This window comes from Oncorhynchus mykiss, chromosome 2, assembly GCF_057628025.1.
Source record: "Oncorhynchus mykiss isolate SJ-2025 chromosome 2, ASM5762802v1, whole genome shotgun sequence".
Lineage (NCBI taxonomy): Eukaryota > Metazoa > Chordata > Actinopteri > Salmoniformes > Salmonidae > Oncorhynchus > Oncorhynchus mykiss.
The window spans coordinates 34,596,386-34,613,324 of record NC_143023.1 but is presented as its reverse complement, the minus strand read 5'-3'; the positions used below and the strand labels follow the sequence as shown (position 1 = coordinate 34,613,324).

The following is a 16,939-nucleotide window of genomic DNA, read 5'->3' as shown; positions in this document are numbered from 1 at the left end:
ATTAGTTCATTATTTGGACATGTCTTTCCTTGCAAGCTGTCCTACAGTTTCATCACAGCATGACACCAGATAAAGGGGCGTGGCTACTTTAGGGGTTGGGCAGAGGAGAGGTAAAAAAAACACAGACAACTGTGTTCTCTCATGTTTAGACCTGACACAGCAAGACAGCAGCCATTCCTGAGCTAAACAAACGGCGTTATAGGTAAGGATCCTTTTATTTTAAGATGATATAAACTGTATTTGATTAACTTCCCATTTATAACAAGCATTAAGTTAATCAACTTTGCTTTTGTAAAGTAGAACAAAGGAAATTGTGATTTTGCGTGTTGTATCAATGTCCAATTAAATGTAAGTATCTACTAGAGAGGATTGCAAATGTTATTGCCTATCATGAGGCATTAAAAACACATCTATATCCGGTTTCTAGAGGTGTCAGCGTTATTTGCCCTATGTGGCCATTTGTGTAAAGGCAATGTCAGGAGAGCTGCACATTGCTGGGGGAAAAATCATTTTCATATTCTGCATACTTACAGTGCCTTTAGAAAGTGTTCTCACGGCTTGACTTTTGCAAAATGTTGTTTTGTTACAGCCAGGATATGAAATAGATTCATTTTGATTTTTTTTCACTGTCCTACGTACAATACTCCATAATGTCAATGTGGATTTATGTTTTTTGACATTTTTGCAATTGATAAAAAAAATGAAAAGCTGAAATGTCTTGAGTCAATAACTATTCAATTATGTTCAGGAGTAAAAGTGTGCTTAAGTCACATAAGCTGCATTGACTCACTATGTGTGCAATAATATTGTTTATCATGATTTGAATGACCTCATCTCTGTACCCCACACATACAATTATCTGAACGTTTCCTCAGTGAAGCAGTGAATTTCCAACACAGATTCAACCACAAAGACCCTGAAAGTTTTCCAATGCCTCACAAAGAAGGGCACCTATTAGTATTTTTTTTTTTTTTTAAAACAGACAGTGAATATCCCTTTGAGCATGGTGAAGTTATTAATTACACTTTGGATGGTGTATCAATATTCCCAGTCACTACAAAGATGCAGGCATCCTTCCTAACTCAGTTGCTGGAGAGGAAGGAAACCGCTCAGAGATTTCACCATGAGGCCAATGGTGACTTTAAAACAATGGCTATAATAGGTGAAAATGACTGAGGATGGATCAACAACATTTTAGTTCCTTCACAATATTAACCTTATTGATGGAGTTAAAAGACCTGTTAAAAGACCTGTACATAATAAAACATATTCCAAGACATGCATCCTGTTTGCAACAAGGCACTAAAGTAATATCGCAAAATATGTGGCAAAGCAATTAACATTTTGTTTGGGGCAAATCCAATACAACACAATACTGAGTACATATTTTCAAGCATAGTGGTGGCTGCATCATGTTATGTGTATGCTTAAGGACTGTGGAGTTTTTCAGGATAAAAAAAGAAACGGAATGGAGCTAAGCACAGGCAAAATTCTAGAGGAAAACCAGGTTCAATGTATTTTCCACCAGACACTGGGAGAGTCATTAACCTTTCAGCAGGACAATAACCTAAAACACAAGGCCAGATATACACTGGAGTTGCTTACCAAGAAGACAGTGAATGTTCCTGAGTGGCTGAGTTACAGATTTGACTTAAATCTATTTGCAATTCTATGGCAAGACCTTAAAATGGTTGTCTAGAAATGATCAACAACCAATTTGGCAGAGCTTAAAGAATTTTGAAAAGAATAATGGGCAAATGTTGCACAATGCAGGTGTGGAAAGCTCTTAGAGACTTACCCAGAAATACTTACAGCTGTAATCACTGTCAAATGTTATTCTACAAAGAATTGACTCCGGGGTGTGAATACTTAGAGACAAGTATTTCTGTATTTCGTTTTCAATACATTTGCAAAATTAAAAAATAACATGTTTTCACTTTGTCATTATGGGGTATTGTGTGTAGATGGGTGAAATTTGAGGCTGTAACACAACAAAAAGTGAAGGAGTGTGAATACCTTCTAAAGGCACTGTACATGCTCATAGTTTAGAAATTCCCTCTTTGCTTGAATAGCATGAGCTATGAATTCGTTATTGTAATGTGTGGTCACTCCCAAGATAAGATCTTTTCAAATAATTGTACTGTTGGGAACAGAAATAGGGACCACAATATACTGTATTTCATGGCAGGCCACAAATGGTAACTAAAAGGTATTTACCTATCTTGATGTCTGTCCCTCAGACAGCTTTGCTCCTATACATCATAATCTACACTGAGTGTACAAAACATTAGGAACACCTTCCTACTGAGTTTCACCCCCTTTTGCCCTCAGAACAGCCTCTATTCGTCGGGGCATGGACTCTACAATGTGTCAAATGCGTTCCACAGGGATGCTGTCCCATGTTGACTCCAATACTATGTCCTTTGGGTGGTGGACCATTCTTGATACACACGGGAAACTGTTGAGTGTGAAAAACCCAGCAGCATTGCAGTTCTTGACACCACTCAAGCCGGTGCACCTGGCACCTACTAACATACACCTTTCAAAGGCACTTTCATATTTTATCTTGCCCATTCACCCTCTGAATGGCACACATACACAATCCATGTCTCATTTGTGTCAATGCTAAAAAAAAAAAAATCTTTAACCTGTCTCTTCCCCTTCATCTACACTGATTTGAAGTGGATTTAGCAGTCGACCTCGAGATCATAGCTTTCACCTGGTCAGTCTGTCATGAAAAGAGCAGTTTTGTACACTCAGTGTATATTGTTACTATGCCAATGAATGACAAATGGATGGCACACAACATAGGATGTGACTTTTTGTTCCTGTGTAGAGTATGAAATAACGTGTTTGACAATTTTACCCAGCTGGCATAAATAGGGTACTGCTCTATCTGGGAGTGCCTCAATTATAGTTGGTTGGTTTTGAATGGATTAGAATACCAGTTTAGAATTAACCGAATTTCCACCTTACTATATGAGAAACTGAAATTGTCCAGATACCCATACTACATACAGTTGAGGTCGGAAGTTTACATACACTTAGGTTGGAGTCATAAACTAATTTTTCAACCACTCCACAAATTTCTTGTTAACAAATTATAGTTTTGGCAAGTCGGTTAGGACATCTACTTTGTGCATGACACAAGTAATTTTTCCAACAATTGTTTACAGACAGATTATTTCACTTACCAATCACTGTATCACAATTCCAGTGGGTCAGAGGTTTACATACACTAAGTTGACTGTACCTTTAAACAGCTTGGAAAAGTCCAGAAAACGTCATCATGGCTTTAGAAGCCTCTGATAGGCTAATTGACATAATTTGAGTCAATTGGAGGTGTACCTGTGGATGTATTTCAAGGCTGACCTTTAACCTAAGTGCCTCTTTGCTTGACATCATGGGAAAATCAAAAGAAATCAGCCAAGACGTCAGAAAAAAATGTGTAGACCTCCACAAGTCTACACATTTCCAAAAACCTGAAGGTACCACAATTCATCTGTACAAACAATAGTACGCAAGTATAAACACCATAGGACCACACAGCCGTCATATCACTCTGGAAGGAGATGCATTCTGTCTCCTAGATATGAACGTACTTTGGTGCGAAAACTTCAAATCAATCCCAGAGCAACAGCAAAGGACCTTGTGAAGATGCTGGAGGAAACGGGTACACAAGTATCTATATCCACAGTAAAACATTTCTATATTGACATAACCTGAAAGGCCACTCAGCAAGGAAGAAGCCACTGCTCCAAAACCACCATAAAAAAGACAGACTACGGTTTGCAACTGCACATGGGGACAAAGATCGTACTTTTTGGAGAAATGTCCTCTGGTCTGATGAAACAAAAATAGAACTGTTTGGCCATAATGACCATCGTTATGTTTGGAGGAAAAAGGGGTAGGCTTGCAAGCCGAAGAACACCATCCCAACTGTGAAGCATGGAGGTGGCAGCATCATGTTGTGGGGGGGCTTTGCTGCAGGAGGGACTGGTGGACATCACAAAATAGATGGCATCATGAGGATGGGAAATTATGTGGATATATTGAAGCAACATCTCAAGACATCAGTCAGGAAGTTAAAGCTTGGTCGCAAATGGGTCTTCCAAATGGACAATGACACCAAGCATACTTTCAAAGTTGTGGCAAAATGGCTTAACGACAACAAAGTCAAGGTATTGGAGTGGCCATCACAAAGCCCTGACCTCAATCCTATAGAACATTTGTGGGCAGAACTGAAAAAGCGTGTGCGAGCAAGGAGGCCTACAAACCTAACTCAGTTACACCAGCTCTGTCAGGAGGAATGGGCCAAAATTCACCCAACTTATTTTAGGAAGCTTGTGGAAGGCTACCTGAAACGTTTGACCCAAGTCAAACAATTTAAAGGCAATGCTACCAAATACTAATTGAGTGTATGTAAACTTCTGACCTCCTGGGAAGGTGATGAAAGAAATAAAAGCTGAAATAAATCGTTCTCTCTACTATTATTCTGACATTTCACATTCTTTAAGTAAAGTGGTGATCCTGACCTAAGACAGGGAATTTTTACTATGATTAAATGTCAAGAATTGTGAAAAACTGAGTGTAAATGTATTTGGCTAAGGTGTATGTAAATTTCTGACTTCAGCTGTGCTTAAACTGCATACTTTGTACTCATCGTTGCATACTATTTAGTACATACCATTTAGTAAAAAGTATGCCATATGCCACCGCCACAGTGTAGTAGTGACTCCTGATTGGCTGAGTAGGTGGGCTGAGGTGGGGTTTTTCCAAATTCAACAGACATGCATGCTTTAACCAGCCTGATAATAGCTATTTTATATAATAGCTTATTTCCAATTTGATTAATTTCTGTAAACTCTGAATAGGAATGGAGTTATAAGCCTCCTCAGCTAGTTATAGGCAGACTATCACATTCGACCCCGTAGCCCATATAGCATCTATCCTATTTAGAAAGGACTGAAGACAGAAAAATATCATTTGGTTCCATTTCAACATATTTATTAGTGAAACCAAGTAACCTAGTACACACAGCAAAACATTTCAAATGTTCAAATCAAAAGGCTATTGCACAGAAAAACGTGGACAGTCAGGTGCATCGCAAATTCAGAATGACTGGACAGCAGCATAATAAACAAAAGCACGTATCATTGGGAACAAGATCAGAAGGACTGCTAAGGCTTGATCCACAAAGTAAATAAATAGGTAGCCTAGCCTACAAAACTAAAACAATCCATATGTTCAAAATCAAAAGGCCTGATTTAACGATGACATCAATAATGACATCATGCTGAGTCCCCGGTGCAGACACATTCAGAAAGAGCTCTGAGGAAGGCCAAGAGAAAAATTTAAACTTTTCAGTAGGAAAACAGAAATCCACTTTTTGGATTTAAAAATGTATAAAAAATAAAGCTTCTGTTTTCAAAGATGTAACCTACGCTGCAATACAGTGATCATTTTAAGGAGAACAAAAACTACTTTGCCTACATTTGAACACTACCACAGAGGCTTTGCTTTTTGGCATCTTCACAATTACGTATCCTAGTTCTGTTGTGTGGCTACTTGAAGAGAACTAGGACCTATCACTGGCAGCCCACCTCTTCCAATGCATTGTGGAAAAGTGTGGATTGTATATAAACCATACTCGATTTCCAAAAATGCACATATTAAAACATATTTTGTAATACTGACAATGCCTCATGCGCGACTGCGCTATTTCCTCACTATTTGTTGATTTCGGTAGGGCATTCCCATATCCAGTGGTGTAAAGTAGCCTAAGTAAGTAAAAAAAATACTTTAAAGTACTACTTAAGTAGTTATTTGCTGTATTTTTACTTTATTTTACTATTTCTATTTTTGACAACTTTTACTTACACTAGATTCCTAAAGAAAACAATGTACTTTTTACTCCATGCATGTTCCCCTACACCCAAAAGTACTCGTTACATTTTCAATGATTGGCAAGACAGGAACAGAACATCCTGGTCATCCCTACTGCCTCTGATCTGGTGGACTCACTAAACACATATGCTTTGTTTTCCAAATATGTATAAGTGTTGGAGTGTGCTCCTGGCTATCCATAAAATAAATACACGAAAATTGTACTGGTTTGCTTAATATCAGTCATTTGAAATGATTTATACTCAAACTTTTGATACTTAAGTATATTTTAGCATTGGTATTTACTTTTGAAACAAGTTCATTTAAAACCAAATACTTTTAGACTTTTGCTGAAGTAGTATTTCACTGTGTAACTTTCACTTTTACTTGAGACATTTTCTATTAAATTAAGTTATCTTTACTTTTACTCAAGTATGACATTTGGGTTCTTTTTCCACCATGCCCATATCTAATTGATTTGTCAAAGCCCAAATGAGTATGACATCTAGGCATTTAAAGTATAATCGATTTTCAAAATGTTGCTTACTATTAAACTTTACTTTTTCACATAGTCAAACAGCCTACTATTTTGGACGGTTGCAACACTGCTTGCTTTAGTTCCTAGTCAACAGACACATCCTTCTCTCCCACTCCATTATAATCTTACTTGGAATTCTCTCTTTGTCTTTGTAACTTTGAGAGAATTGACTCTGTAGGGTGTACTTACAGTTACTTACCCTAACAACAGTACTATAACAAATGTTATGTAGAGGTGAATGCTTTTGTCGTTTTTTGGTCAACATTTTTCTCACTTCTGATCTTGACCTCACTGCCCACTCCCCACCAAACCCCTAGATGGCGTACTCCACCAAAACTCTTGCTGCTGGCTCGTTTGGGAAGGTATACAAGGAGAAGTACAATGACACCTGGGCTGCAATCAAGAAGGTGCCACAACACTTAATCAATAGGAGAGACCTGGAGAGAGAGTGTCAAGTATACAAGTGAGTATGACAGACAATGTGCTATCATGGTATGTTGCTAAATGATATCAGCCTAGAGGGAGAGTATTTTGATCAGTGGTCTTTTTTTCATCTCTGAAGAAAAATGGGAGATCTCAATTTTGTATAATTTAGTGATCCCTTATATCTGAACTGTTTCTCCTAAGAGAATTCATTCTTGAAATGTTCAGGAGACAACTGAGCTTGAATTGAGACTTCAATTTGAGAAGCATGAGAAATAGATGTGGAGACAATGATAAGATCTCATGTCTCATTTATTGTGCCAGAAAAGCCTTTTTGAGCATCAAGGAGACATATACACAGTGATGTAAAGTACTTAAGTAAAAACACTTCACAGTACTACTTAAGTAGTTTTTTGGGGTATCTGTACTTTACTATTTATATTTTTGACTACTTTTACTTCACTACATTCCTTAAGAAAATATTGTACTTTTTACTCCATACATTTTCCTTGACACCCAAAAGTGCTCGTTATATTTTGAATGAAGGGATTTACGCACCCATCCCTACTACCTCTGATCTGGCGGACTAAATGATGTCTGAATGTTGTGCAGGTGACTTTCTGTAAATAAAAAATACAAGGAAACAGTGCCATCTGGTTTGCTAAATTGAAATTATTTATACTTGTAACACTTCAGTATATATATATATATATATATATATTTTTTTTTTTTACCCAGTTTTCTCCCCAATTTCGTGGTATTTTTTTTATTTGTTTTAGTAGCTACTAGCTTGTCTCATCGCTACAACTCCCTTACGGGCTCAGGAGAGAGGAAGGTCGAAAGCCATGTGTCCTCCGAAACACAACCCAACCAAGCCGCACTGCTTCTTAAAACAGCGCGCATCCAACCCGGAAGCCAGCCGCGACGACAGAGCCTGGGCGCGAACCCAGAGTCTCTGATGGCACAGCTGGCGCTGCAGTACAGTACAGCGCCCACTGCGCCACCCGGGAGGCTCGTTTTGATATTTTAACATGCGTGTCGTGATCGCGTTTGGTGTAGGGGGACAAAATAAATTTATGCACGATAGCGCAGGCTCGCAGCCGGTTTGGGTTCCGTCTAAGTGTATGTAAACTTCCGACTTTAACTGTATACATTATATAAATGTGCATGCATTAAACACATTCAAGTTTCACAACAACACATTCTTTAAATGTTAACTACTTTTAATGTTTAATGTTTAGGGACTGGGAAGAGGTTAGATTGCTTTTAATACAAAGTCGTATTGCTTGTAAAATAACAAAATAGTCCAAAAAATTGGTGTGAAATTGAAAGCGCTGTCATTAACCCTACACAAAAAAAATAGGAGCTGGCGCACACCCCCACCAAAAAAGTTGATATAGGTGCTGACTAACGGGCAAGTAAACTGCATGCTATTAAAATATAAAGAGAGTTAAACACTATATACAGGCTCCCAGTAATTTATTGGGTAAACCACAAACGTTTCAACACCCCATTTAGACAAAGCCAAAGTGTAAAACTCCCTGCCTGGGGGAGCTGCCTAAAAAGCTGTCAGTCAGCACATACCAGCGCATAACTGGTACAAACTGTACCACCTCCACACCTAGTGAAACTCTATTAAAAATACTGAAAATGATTGCAAAAATCTTACATGTGTCAAAATGGACCTGGAGTTCAACTGAAATGCAGCTTAACCCATATGAAATTACATAATGTATTAGGGTTTAGGGCTGGGAATTGCCAGGGACAATACAATATTATCGTGATACTTTGGAGACGATACGATATGTTTTGCGATTCTCACTATTCTATATATATTTCAATTCCATACTGTGATTTTATTGTGATTCAATGTTCCAAACATGACCATACGTCTGCTACAGTGAGACGAGTGAGCCATGAGAAGAGAAGTTTTGATCCGTCATAGAAATAAATGCTGAAAACAAATGTAATCCCTTTTTGTGCAGGTTTTTTTCATAACGATTCAATATAGTGTCAAAGATAATATCCTGATAGGTAACTGTATATATTTTTTGCCACATCACTATTGGGGTTGTCCCGATTCCAAAATATTACCCACAAAACAATGTATGTGAAAGTATCACGATACCACTGCAAAGCCTTTTTGTCACTAATATTCACATCTCGTATCAATATAACTCTGAATTTTACTTCACACTATTCACAAATAGCACAAATAGATGCCTGTGGTAGCTGCTGTGGTTGTGTGAGTAGTGGTTACAGGGTCTGCCGTGGTCTCTGTAGCCCAAGCTGACTCATCTGTAGACCCTTTCCCCTCTCTCTCGCTCTGAGTGGCGGGAATACTTAGAGGAAGAGTTGGCCTCCTGGTAAGATCACCTTCTAGAGACAATCTCACCTGAGTCGCTGTCCCACTCTCTGTCTCTGTCGGACTGGGGTGCAAGGGGTGGAGAAGGCATTGCAGGGTGCTGTGCCATGTGCTGTCCAGCCCCTCCAGCGTTAGGATATGCGGGGTAGAGCGGGGGCTTGTTAGGACGGAAGGGTGCAGTAGGTGGGTGACCCCTGTGATAGGGGTCTTCAGAAGGTGCATGGGGGTCCTCCAGATAAAGGGGATATTTGTATGCCCCCACTGAGGAGGAGACAGCAGAGGAGGATGAGGGCAACATGTCCTGGGGAGGGTAGCCTCAGCCGGTCAAAAGGCCCAGCGCTGTATCTAGAATGTCTGACAGAAACACAATGACAGAAAGAGGGTTTAGATTAAACAAAAGTTGCCACATTTAATATTGTGATCATAATGAATAGAAAAAAAGATAGACAATACCAGTCAAAAGTTTGGACACACCTACTCATTCAAGGGTTTTTCTTTATTTTTACTATTTTCTACATTGTAGAATAAGGGTGAAGACATCAAAACCATGAAATAACACATGAAATCATGTAGTAAGCAAAAAGGTGTTAAAGAAATCAACATGTATTTTAGATTTGAGATTCTGCAAAGTAACTACTCTTTCCTTGCTGACAGCTTGACTGCTCGTCGGAAATCTGATTCCAAAATCATGGGCATTATTATGGAGTTGGTCCCCCCCATGCTGCTATAACAGCCTCCACTCTTCTGGAATGCCTTTCCACAAGATGAGGAACCATTTCTGTATGGTCCTCGCTTTGTGCATTGGGGCATTGTCATGCTGAAAAAAAGAAAATAATTAAACACATTAGATCTGGTAAAAGATAATACAAAGAAAAAAGCATGCGAGAGAAAGGCCATTATGTATTATTCCAGCACAATACATGGCAGCAATGTATGTGCAACGTTTTAGACTGATCCAATTAACCATTTCATTTCTGTTCAAAATTTGGTACCAAGACTGCCCAAATGTGCCTAAATGGTTTATTAATAAGTTCCCAACTGTGCACTCTCCTCAAACTATAGCATGGTATTATTTCACTGTAACAGCTGCTGTAAATTGGACTGTGCCGTTAGATGAACAATAATTTAAGCTTTCTGCCAATATCAGATATGTCTATGTCCTGGGAAATGTTCTTGTTACTTACAACCTTATGCTAATTGCATTAGCCTACATTAGCTCAACCATCCGCGGGGACCAACCGATCCTGTAGAGGTTTTAAGTAGACATTTTGAAATGTAAGAAAATGCTCTCATTTTGGTGTTAAAGAGATATAATGTGTCTAGAAGAAACAAAGGGGGAAAAGATGGTCTCTTCTTGGATTTTGCTTTGCTATAGGAGAGATGGTGCTGATGAAGGTCACTACAGAAGTGATTAGTTGTGCTGTCTGTAGACTCCAATGCCCTCAACTCTTTCTCCCCATTTTCTTTCACACTTTGTCTGTGATCTGGGACTCCAGTAAAGCGATTCATCCTAACATAGTGAAGCTTCTAGGTAATCCAACACTCAAGGACTCTAAGTGGATCATCCCCATGGAGTTCATCTTTGGAGAGGAACTGGAGACAACCATCTTCAAATCACAAAAATCTAAAATACAGGTAGGTCTATGGATCCCACTGCTGCCACCAAACACACATGTAACAGTGTTGATGAAAGTTCACAGAAAAACTCATATCTAAATATATTTGATAAATAAATATCTAAGCCTCCAGGATTTTCAGGGGGTGTTCCAAACATTATTACAAAAAAGTGCAAGTTAACTCATCAGTTGGTAATGAAAGCCTTTGATCTCCCACAGTTGACTCCATCTATAAAGGCCACCATCATCACAGGCATGTGTGAAGGACTGCTTCACCTACACAGCAAAGATATCGTCCATCAAGACCTCAAGCCTGAGAACATCATGGTGAGACAGGCATTAAAATAGTTTTTGTTGTTTTAATGTTCTTCATTAATTATGCAAGACTTACGAAGCAGTAGTTCATCTGTTATTGGGAATAAAGGACGCTAAATTATTTAGCATTATCACGCGAAATGCTTCGATTAGATATAAAACTATATTTTTCCATCCCTTTCAAATGATCTCTTCCAGGTAGAGCATGACACTCACAGAGCTGTGATCATTGATATGGGACTGGCCAAATTCTTCCGCAATGGCCTAAATTCTGCCGTGGATATGGGCAATGAGGCCTACTCTCCACCTGAGGTCCTGCAGAGGCGGGGCCACCGAGACCAGCGTTCGGACGTGTGGGCTATGGGTAAAATCATTGCTGAACTCTGTGCCAGAGTCAGGCTGCACACCCCCAGTGTCTGTCCGGCTAAGATCCATGAGATCCTCAGTCTCCAAGGACAGCAGTACTGTAACGCTGTCTGTAGGATGGTGCAGAGTGACCCCACAGTGCGAGCCACAATGGCCGGGATCATGCCAGAGATACGAAAGGCAGTGGGAGGTGGCAACACCGAGGAACAACAAAGAGGACATCTTCCGACACCCTTTCCTCACACTGAGATAAAAGTCACATCGCCACGTCCTCAAGCTCCTGTACAGCAATCACTCCCTCTATCAAGAGCTGAGTGCGCAGCCTCACCAAGGCCTGAGGTCAAGACGCTAGTGCGAGCTCCTGTGCGAGCACCTTCTCCATCAATATGGGAGCGTGCAGCCTTGCCAAAGACTGAGGTCAAGACTGAGGTCAAGACAACACTGCAACCACAACCCGTACAGCGTTCACCTTCCCCGTCAAGGTGGGAGCGTGCAGCCTTGCCAAAGACTGAGGTCAAGACTGAGGTCAAGACAACACTGCAACCACAACCCGTACAGCGTTCACCTTCCCCGTCAAGGTGGGAGCGTGCAGCCTTGCCAAAGATTGAGGTTAAGGCGACACTGCAACCACAACCTGTACAGCGTTCATCTTCCCCGTCAAGATGGGAGCGTGCAGCCTCTCCAAATCCTGAAGTCAAGAACTCATCATCTCCCCTTCCAAAGGTAGACCAGGGTAATGCACTGGTTCCATTAGGCATGGTTCAACCCAGTCAAGATGTCATGAAACAGCTTCTCTACGAAGAGGCCTTGAAGGGTCTCCCATGCCCACTCCCAACAACGGGCAAGGTGCGAATCCGCCGTTATGAGCAAAGGAATGGGGAAGTGGAGACTTGGGAGCAAAAGGAGGTGGAGACTGAAGGAGGGAGGATAGTCAAGTTTGAGGATGTGATGTTTAACAACAAGTCATAAGTAGGTTATTGAGAGGTTGTGAAATAGTTGCGAGTTGATTTGACTCTGCTTCTGAAATAGTTGGGAGTTGATTTGACTCTGGTCACTCCCCTTATATCCTTCATTGTAAAAGACTGACATTTGTATGGAGAAGGGGAAGAGTATATTTGGGAGATTGGATAAACTAATGGAAGAATTCTAACTTCCAGTGAAACTATACCAGATGTACTGTGCCTAAAAACAAAGTGGCACAATATCCCACAACGTGAGACCCCCCCCCCCCCCCCCCCCCCCCCAAAAAAGACTATTAACAACAAAAGTTTTCTTGCACTGGTAAGAAGGAAACCTTTGAGTGAGTTAAGGTTGAGTAAGGATTTAGGGATGATCTTGAATGTACTATCACTTCTTCTAATGCTACATCATGTTACAGTATGGCTACAATGTTGCACAACTGGTTAGGTGACAGTGTACAGAGGCACCTGGAGTCAAATAACTATCTGTGAATGTTTTTGAAAACTTTTTGTTTTGGGAATCTCATCATTGTAGCAAATCAGTTGACTCTTTAGTTCTATATCATACATTTGACTGTATACATACAGTACCAGTCAAAAGTTTGGGCACTCCAACTCATTCAAGGGTTTATCTTTTCTATTTACTATTTTCTACATTGAGGAATAATAGTGAAGACATCAATACTTTGAAATAACACATATAGAATCATGTAATAACTAAAAAAGTGTTAAACATATCAAAATCTATTTTATATTTGAGATTCTTCAAAGTAGCCACCCTTTGCCTTGATGACAGCTTTGGCATTCTCTCAACCAGCTTCACCTGGAATGCTTTTCCAACTGGTTACGTAACAGTGTACAGAGGCACCTGGAGTCAAATAACTATCTGTGAATGTTTTTGAAAACTTTTTGTTTTGGGAATCTCATCATTGTAGCAAATCAGTTGACTCTTTAGTTCTATATCATACATTTGACTGTATACATACAGTACCAGTCAAAAGTTTGGGCACTCCAACTCATTCAAGGGTTTATCTTTTCTATTTACTATTTTCTACATTGAGGAATAATAGTGAAGACATCAATACTTTGAAATAACACATATAGAATCATGTAATAACCAAAAAAGTGTTAAACATATCAAAATCTATTTTATATTTGAGATTCTTCAAAGTAGCCACCCTTTGCCTTGATGACAGCTTTGGCATTCTTGTTGGTTGCTGGTTGCTTTACCTTCACTCTGCGGTCCAACTCATCCCAATCCATCTCAATTTGGTTGAGGTCGGGTGATTGTGGAGACCAGGTCATCTGATGTAGCACTCCATCGCTCTCCTCCTTCTTGGTCAAATAGTCCTTACACAGCCTGGAGGTGTGTCGGGTCATTGTCCTGTTGAAAAACAAATGATAGTCCCGCTAATTGCTAACCAGATGGGGTGGTGTATTGCTGCAGAATGCTGTGGTAGCCATGCGGGTTAAGTGTGCCTTGAATTCCAAATAAATCACAGACCGTGTCACCAGCAAAGCACCATCACACCTCCTCCTCCATGCTTCACGGTGGGAACTACACATGCAGAGATCATCCGTTCACCTACTCTGTGTCTTACAAAGACATGACGGTTGGAACCAAAAATCAAAAATTTGGACTCATTAGACCAAGGATAGATTTCCACCAGTCTAATGTCCATTGCTCGTGTTTCTTGGCCCAAGCAAGTCCCTTCTTCTTATTGGTGTTCTTTAGTAATGGTTTCTTTGCAGGAATTTGACCATGAAGGCCTGATTCACACAGTCTCCTCTGAACAGTTGATGTTGAGATGTGTCTGTTACTTGAACTCTGTGAAGCATTTATTTGGGCTGCAATCTGAGGTGCAGATAACTCTGATGAACTTATCCTCTGCAGCAGAGAACTCGGAGTCTTCCTTTCCTGCGAGCCAGTTTCATCATTGCGCTTGATGGTTTTTGCGACTGACTGCACATGAAGAACCTTTCTAAGTTCTTGAAATGTTCCGAATTGACTGACCTTTATGTCTTAAAGTAATGATGGACTGTCCTTTCTTTGCTTATTTGAACTGTTCCTTCCGTAATATGGACTTGGTCATTTTACCAAATATACCACACATACCGTGTCACAACACAACTGCTCAAACACATTCATTTGTGGAATTTCTTTCCTGCCTTTTAACAAGGCACACCTGTTAACTGAAATGCTTTCCAAGTGACTACCTCATGAAGCTGGTTGAGAGAATGCCAAGTGTGAAAAGCTGTTATCAAGGCTAAGTGCAGCTACTTTGAAGAATCTCAAAAAAAAATTGATTTTGATTTGTTTAACACTTTTTTGGTTCCTACATGATTCCATATGTGTTATTTCATAGTTTTGATGTCTTCGCTGTTATTCTAGAAAATAGTTTTTAAAAAAAGGTAAAAACCATTGAATGAGTAAGTTGTCCAAACTTTTGACTGGTACTATAATAATAAGCATTTGTTTTGTATCATCTAAGACAAAAAGTTGTTACATTTTTTTTACTCTTAAGAATAAAAGCATATATTTATGAAAATGACTGTGTTATCCTCTTTACAACAACAGTGTTCAAAATAACCTTTTGCAAGACTGTTAACCAGAGCTGTGTTCAGCAACAGAAACAGTGTCCCACACAGTTCATCCACTTCATCCCGTCAGAAGGAACTTCAATGGTGTTTGAGTAATCATTTTGTTAATCAATCAATGTATAAAGTCACTCTGGACTGTGCAGGCTTCATTGAGAGAAGATAAATTAAATCAGAAGTATCACATTGTCAGTGAGCTCCATCTTCTGGCACAGGCACCCTGGACATTATATCCACATCATAATGGAGTGAAAGTCAAGATCAACATCGACTGAAGCCAAAGAGCGCACATACAGACATGATAATACGATATCACGATATGATAATAAACCATGGCATGAAGGGATAAAAGGTACATACTTTACAGTACATGTAGCATACGTCTTACGAATCACTACACAAGCATACGCTTTAGCATGCTTCAGGAAACTCGAATGTGAAGTCCTGCTGTAGTGGTCTGTGTGTGGTTCTCTGTACATCGAATACAGGGTCTCTGTGTCATGCATAATCAGGCTTCATATGGAGTAGAAAAGGTAAAGACAGACTACATAGTGAAGCAGGTCATCCACGAGATTCCTAGATCAGATAGTAGCGCACACACAAAACTCAACATACCTGCAGTCAGTGGAAGCCCATCTATCCCTATTGTCAGCATGCAACCACATGCACAGCTATCAGACATCCAATGTTTCTCTCTCACGTTATTTGATGCTAATTAGGCTTGCCATAACAAAGGGGTTGAATTCTTATTGACTCAAGACATTTCGGCTTTTAATTTTTAATTAATTTATAAACATTTCAAAAAACATAATTCCACTTTGACATGGGGTATTGTGTGTAGGCCAGTAACAAATCTCAATTGAATCAATTTTAAAGTCAGGCTGTAACACAAAAATGTGGAATAAATCAAGGGGTATGAATACTTTCTGAAGCCACTGTAATTGGTGGAATGACCCATATGCTACTGCATTATCAGTGGCTGAAAGAGGTTTTTCATGTATTTATTCTATCAACTAGTCTTGCTATCACTAGAAACCGGTTCCATTCATAAATCTCGACATGAAGTTTAATCAAAAGTAAAGTGAAAGGACAAATAGAACAAGACAGGGTTTCTAAGGCAACAGTGTTTTCAGGAGCAACTCTGGTGCTGTTGATACAGTATGTTTAAGCAAAAAGCCCTGAGGGGGTGTGTTATATGGCCAATATACTACGGCTAAGGGTTGCCTGGATATAGCACTTAGCCATGGTATATTGGCCATATACCACAAACCGCCGAGGTGCCTTATTGCTATTATAAACTGGTTACCAACTGAATTAGAGTAGTAAACATATATGTTTTGTCATACACGTGATGTGCAGGGAGGGGTATGAGGAAATGGATGTAGTGCCAGTTGAAGTCGGAAGTTTACATACACTTAGGTTGGAGTCATTAAAACTTGTTTTTTAACCAATGACACAAGTAATTTTTCCAACAGTTTACATACAGATTATTTCACTTATCATTCACTGTATCACAATTCCAGTGGGTCAGACGTTTACATACACTAAGTTGGCTGTGCCTTTAAACAGCTTGGAAATTCCAGAAAATGATGTCATGGCTTTAGAAGCCTCTGATAGGCTAACTTACATCATTTGAGTCAATTGGAGGTGTACCTGTGGATGAATTTCAAGGCCAACCTTCACCTCATCTTGTTAATGTGTGAAAGTTACATTTTCGAAAAAAAAATTTTGAATTTTGCTCACTGCCTTTTCAGCGGAATGTTGTCGAGGGGTTCTGCTAGCGGAACGCCTGCGCTAGAAAGGTTAATGGTCTTACTCTTATAGGTTACAGAGAGCGAGATCACACAGAACAGCTAGTACTCTCATGCATGGT

The 16,939-nt window shown here is 39.6% G+C and overlaps 2 protein-coding genes across 4 annotated transcripts in view; one reads left to right on the top strand and one right to left on the bottom strand.

The window, feature by feature from the left end:
- The window catches only part of LOC110488522 (lipolysis-stimulated lipoprotein receptor), a 36,386-nt gene extending 25,674 nt beyond the window's left edge, over nt 1–10,712 (bottom strand). The window contains exons 1-2 of the mRNA XM_090198159.1: nt 9,850–10,712; nt 9,243–9,566 (exon numbers count right to left, since the gene is read on the bottom strand). Coding sequence (XP_090054285.1) covers nt 9,243–9,510 — 268 coding nt within the window. The 5' untranslated portion in view covers nt 9,511–9,566; nt 9,850–10,712. The remainder of the gene's footprint in view (nt 1–9,242; nt 9,567–9,849) is intronic.
- Nucleotides 99–15,017, top strand: LOC110488492 (serine/threonine-protein kinase Nek8-like). 3 transcript variants are annotated; one of them, XM_021560726.3, is made up of 5 exons: nt 99–202; nt 6,742–6,887; nt 10,709–10,847; nt 11,048–11,155; nt 11,342–15,017. In XM_021560726.3, the coding sequence occupies exons 2-5, from the start codon at nt 6,742–6,744 to the stop codon at nt 12,476–12,478; spliced, it is 1,530 nt and encodes a 509-aa protein (XP_021416401.3). In that variant the 5' UTR covers nt 99–202; the 3' UTR covers nt 12,479–15,017. The 3 variants fall into 3 exon arrangements, with proteins under 3 accessions (XP_021416401.3, XP_090054307.1, XP_090054301.1); XM_090198181.1 differs by having other exon boundaries at nt 137–202; nt 10,744–10,847; XM_090198175.1 differs by lacking the exon at nt 99–202 and having other exon boundaries at nt 6,616–6,887.
- Nucleotides 15,018–16,939: the final 1,922 nt, after the last annotated feature.

What these genes read in the sequence shown, in the direction of transcription:
- LOC110488492 (XM_021560726.3), top strand. Translation starts at nt 6,742, where the DNA reads ATGGCGTACTCCACCAAAACTCTTGCTGCTGGCTCGTTTGGGAAGGTA. An exon ending in AGAGAGTGTCAAGTATACAA is followed by an intron (nt 6,888 to 10,708) that starts GTGAGTATGACA and finishes CTGGGACTCCAG; the next exon opens with TAAAGCGATTCATCCTAACA. An exon ending in CACAAAAATCTAAAATACAG is followed by an intron (nt 10,848 to 11,047) that starts GTAGGTCTATGG and finishes GATCTCCCACAG; the next exon opens with TTGACTCCATCTATAAAGGC.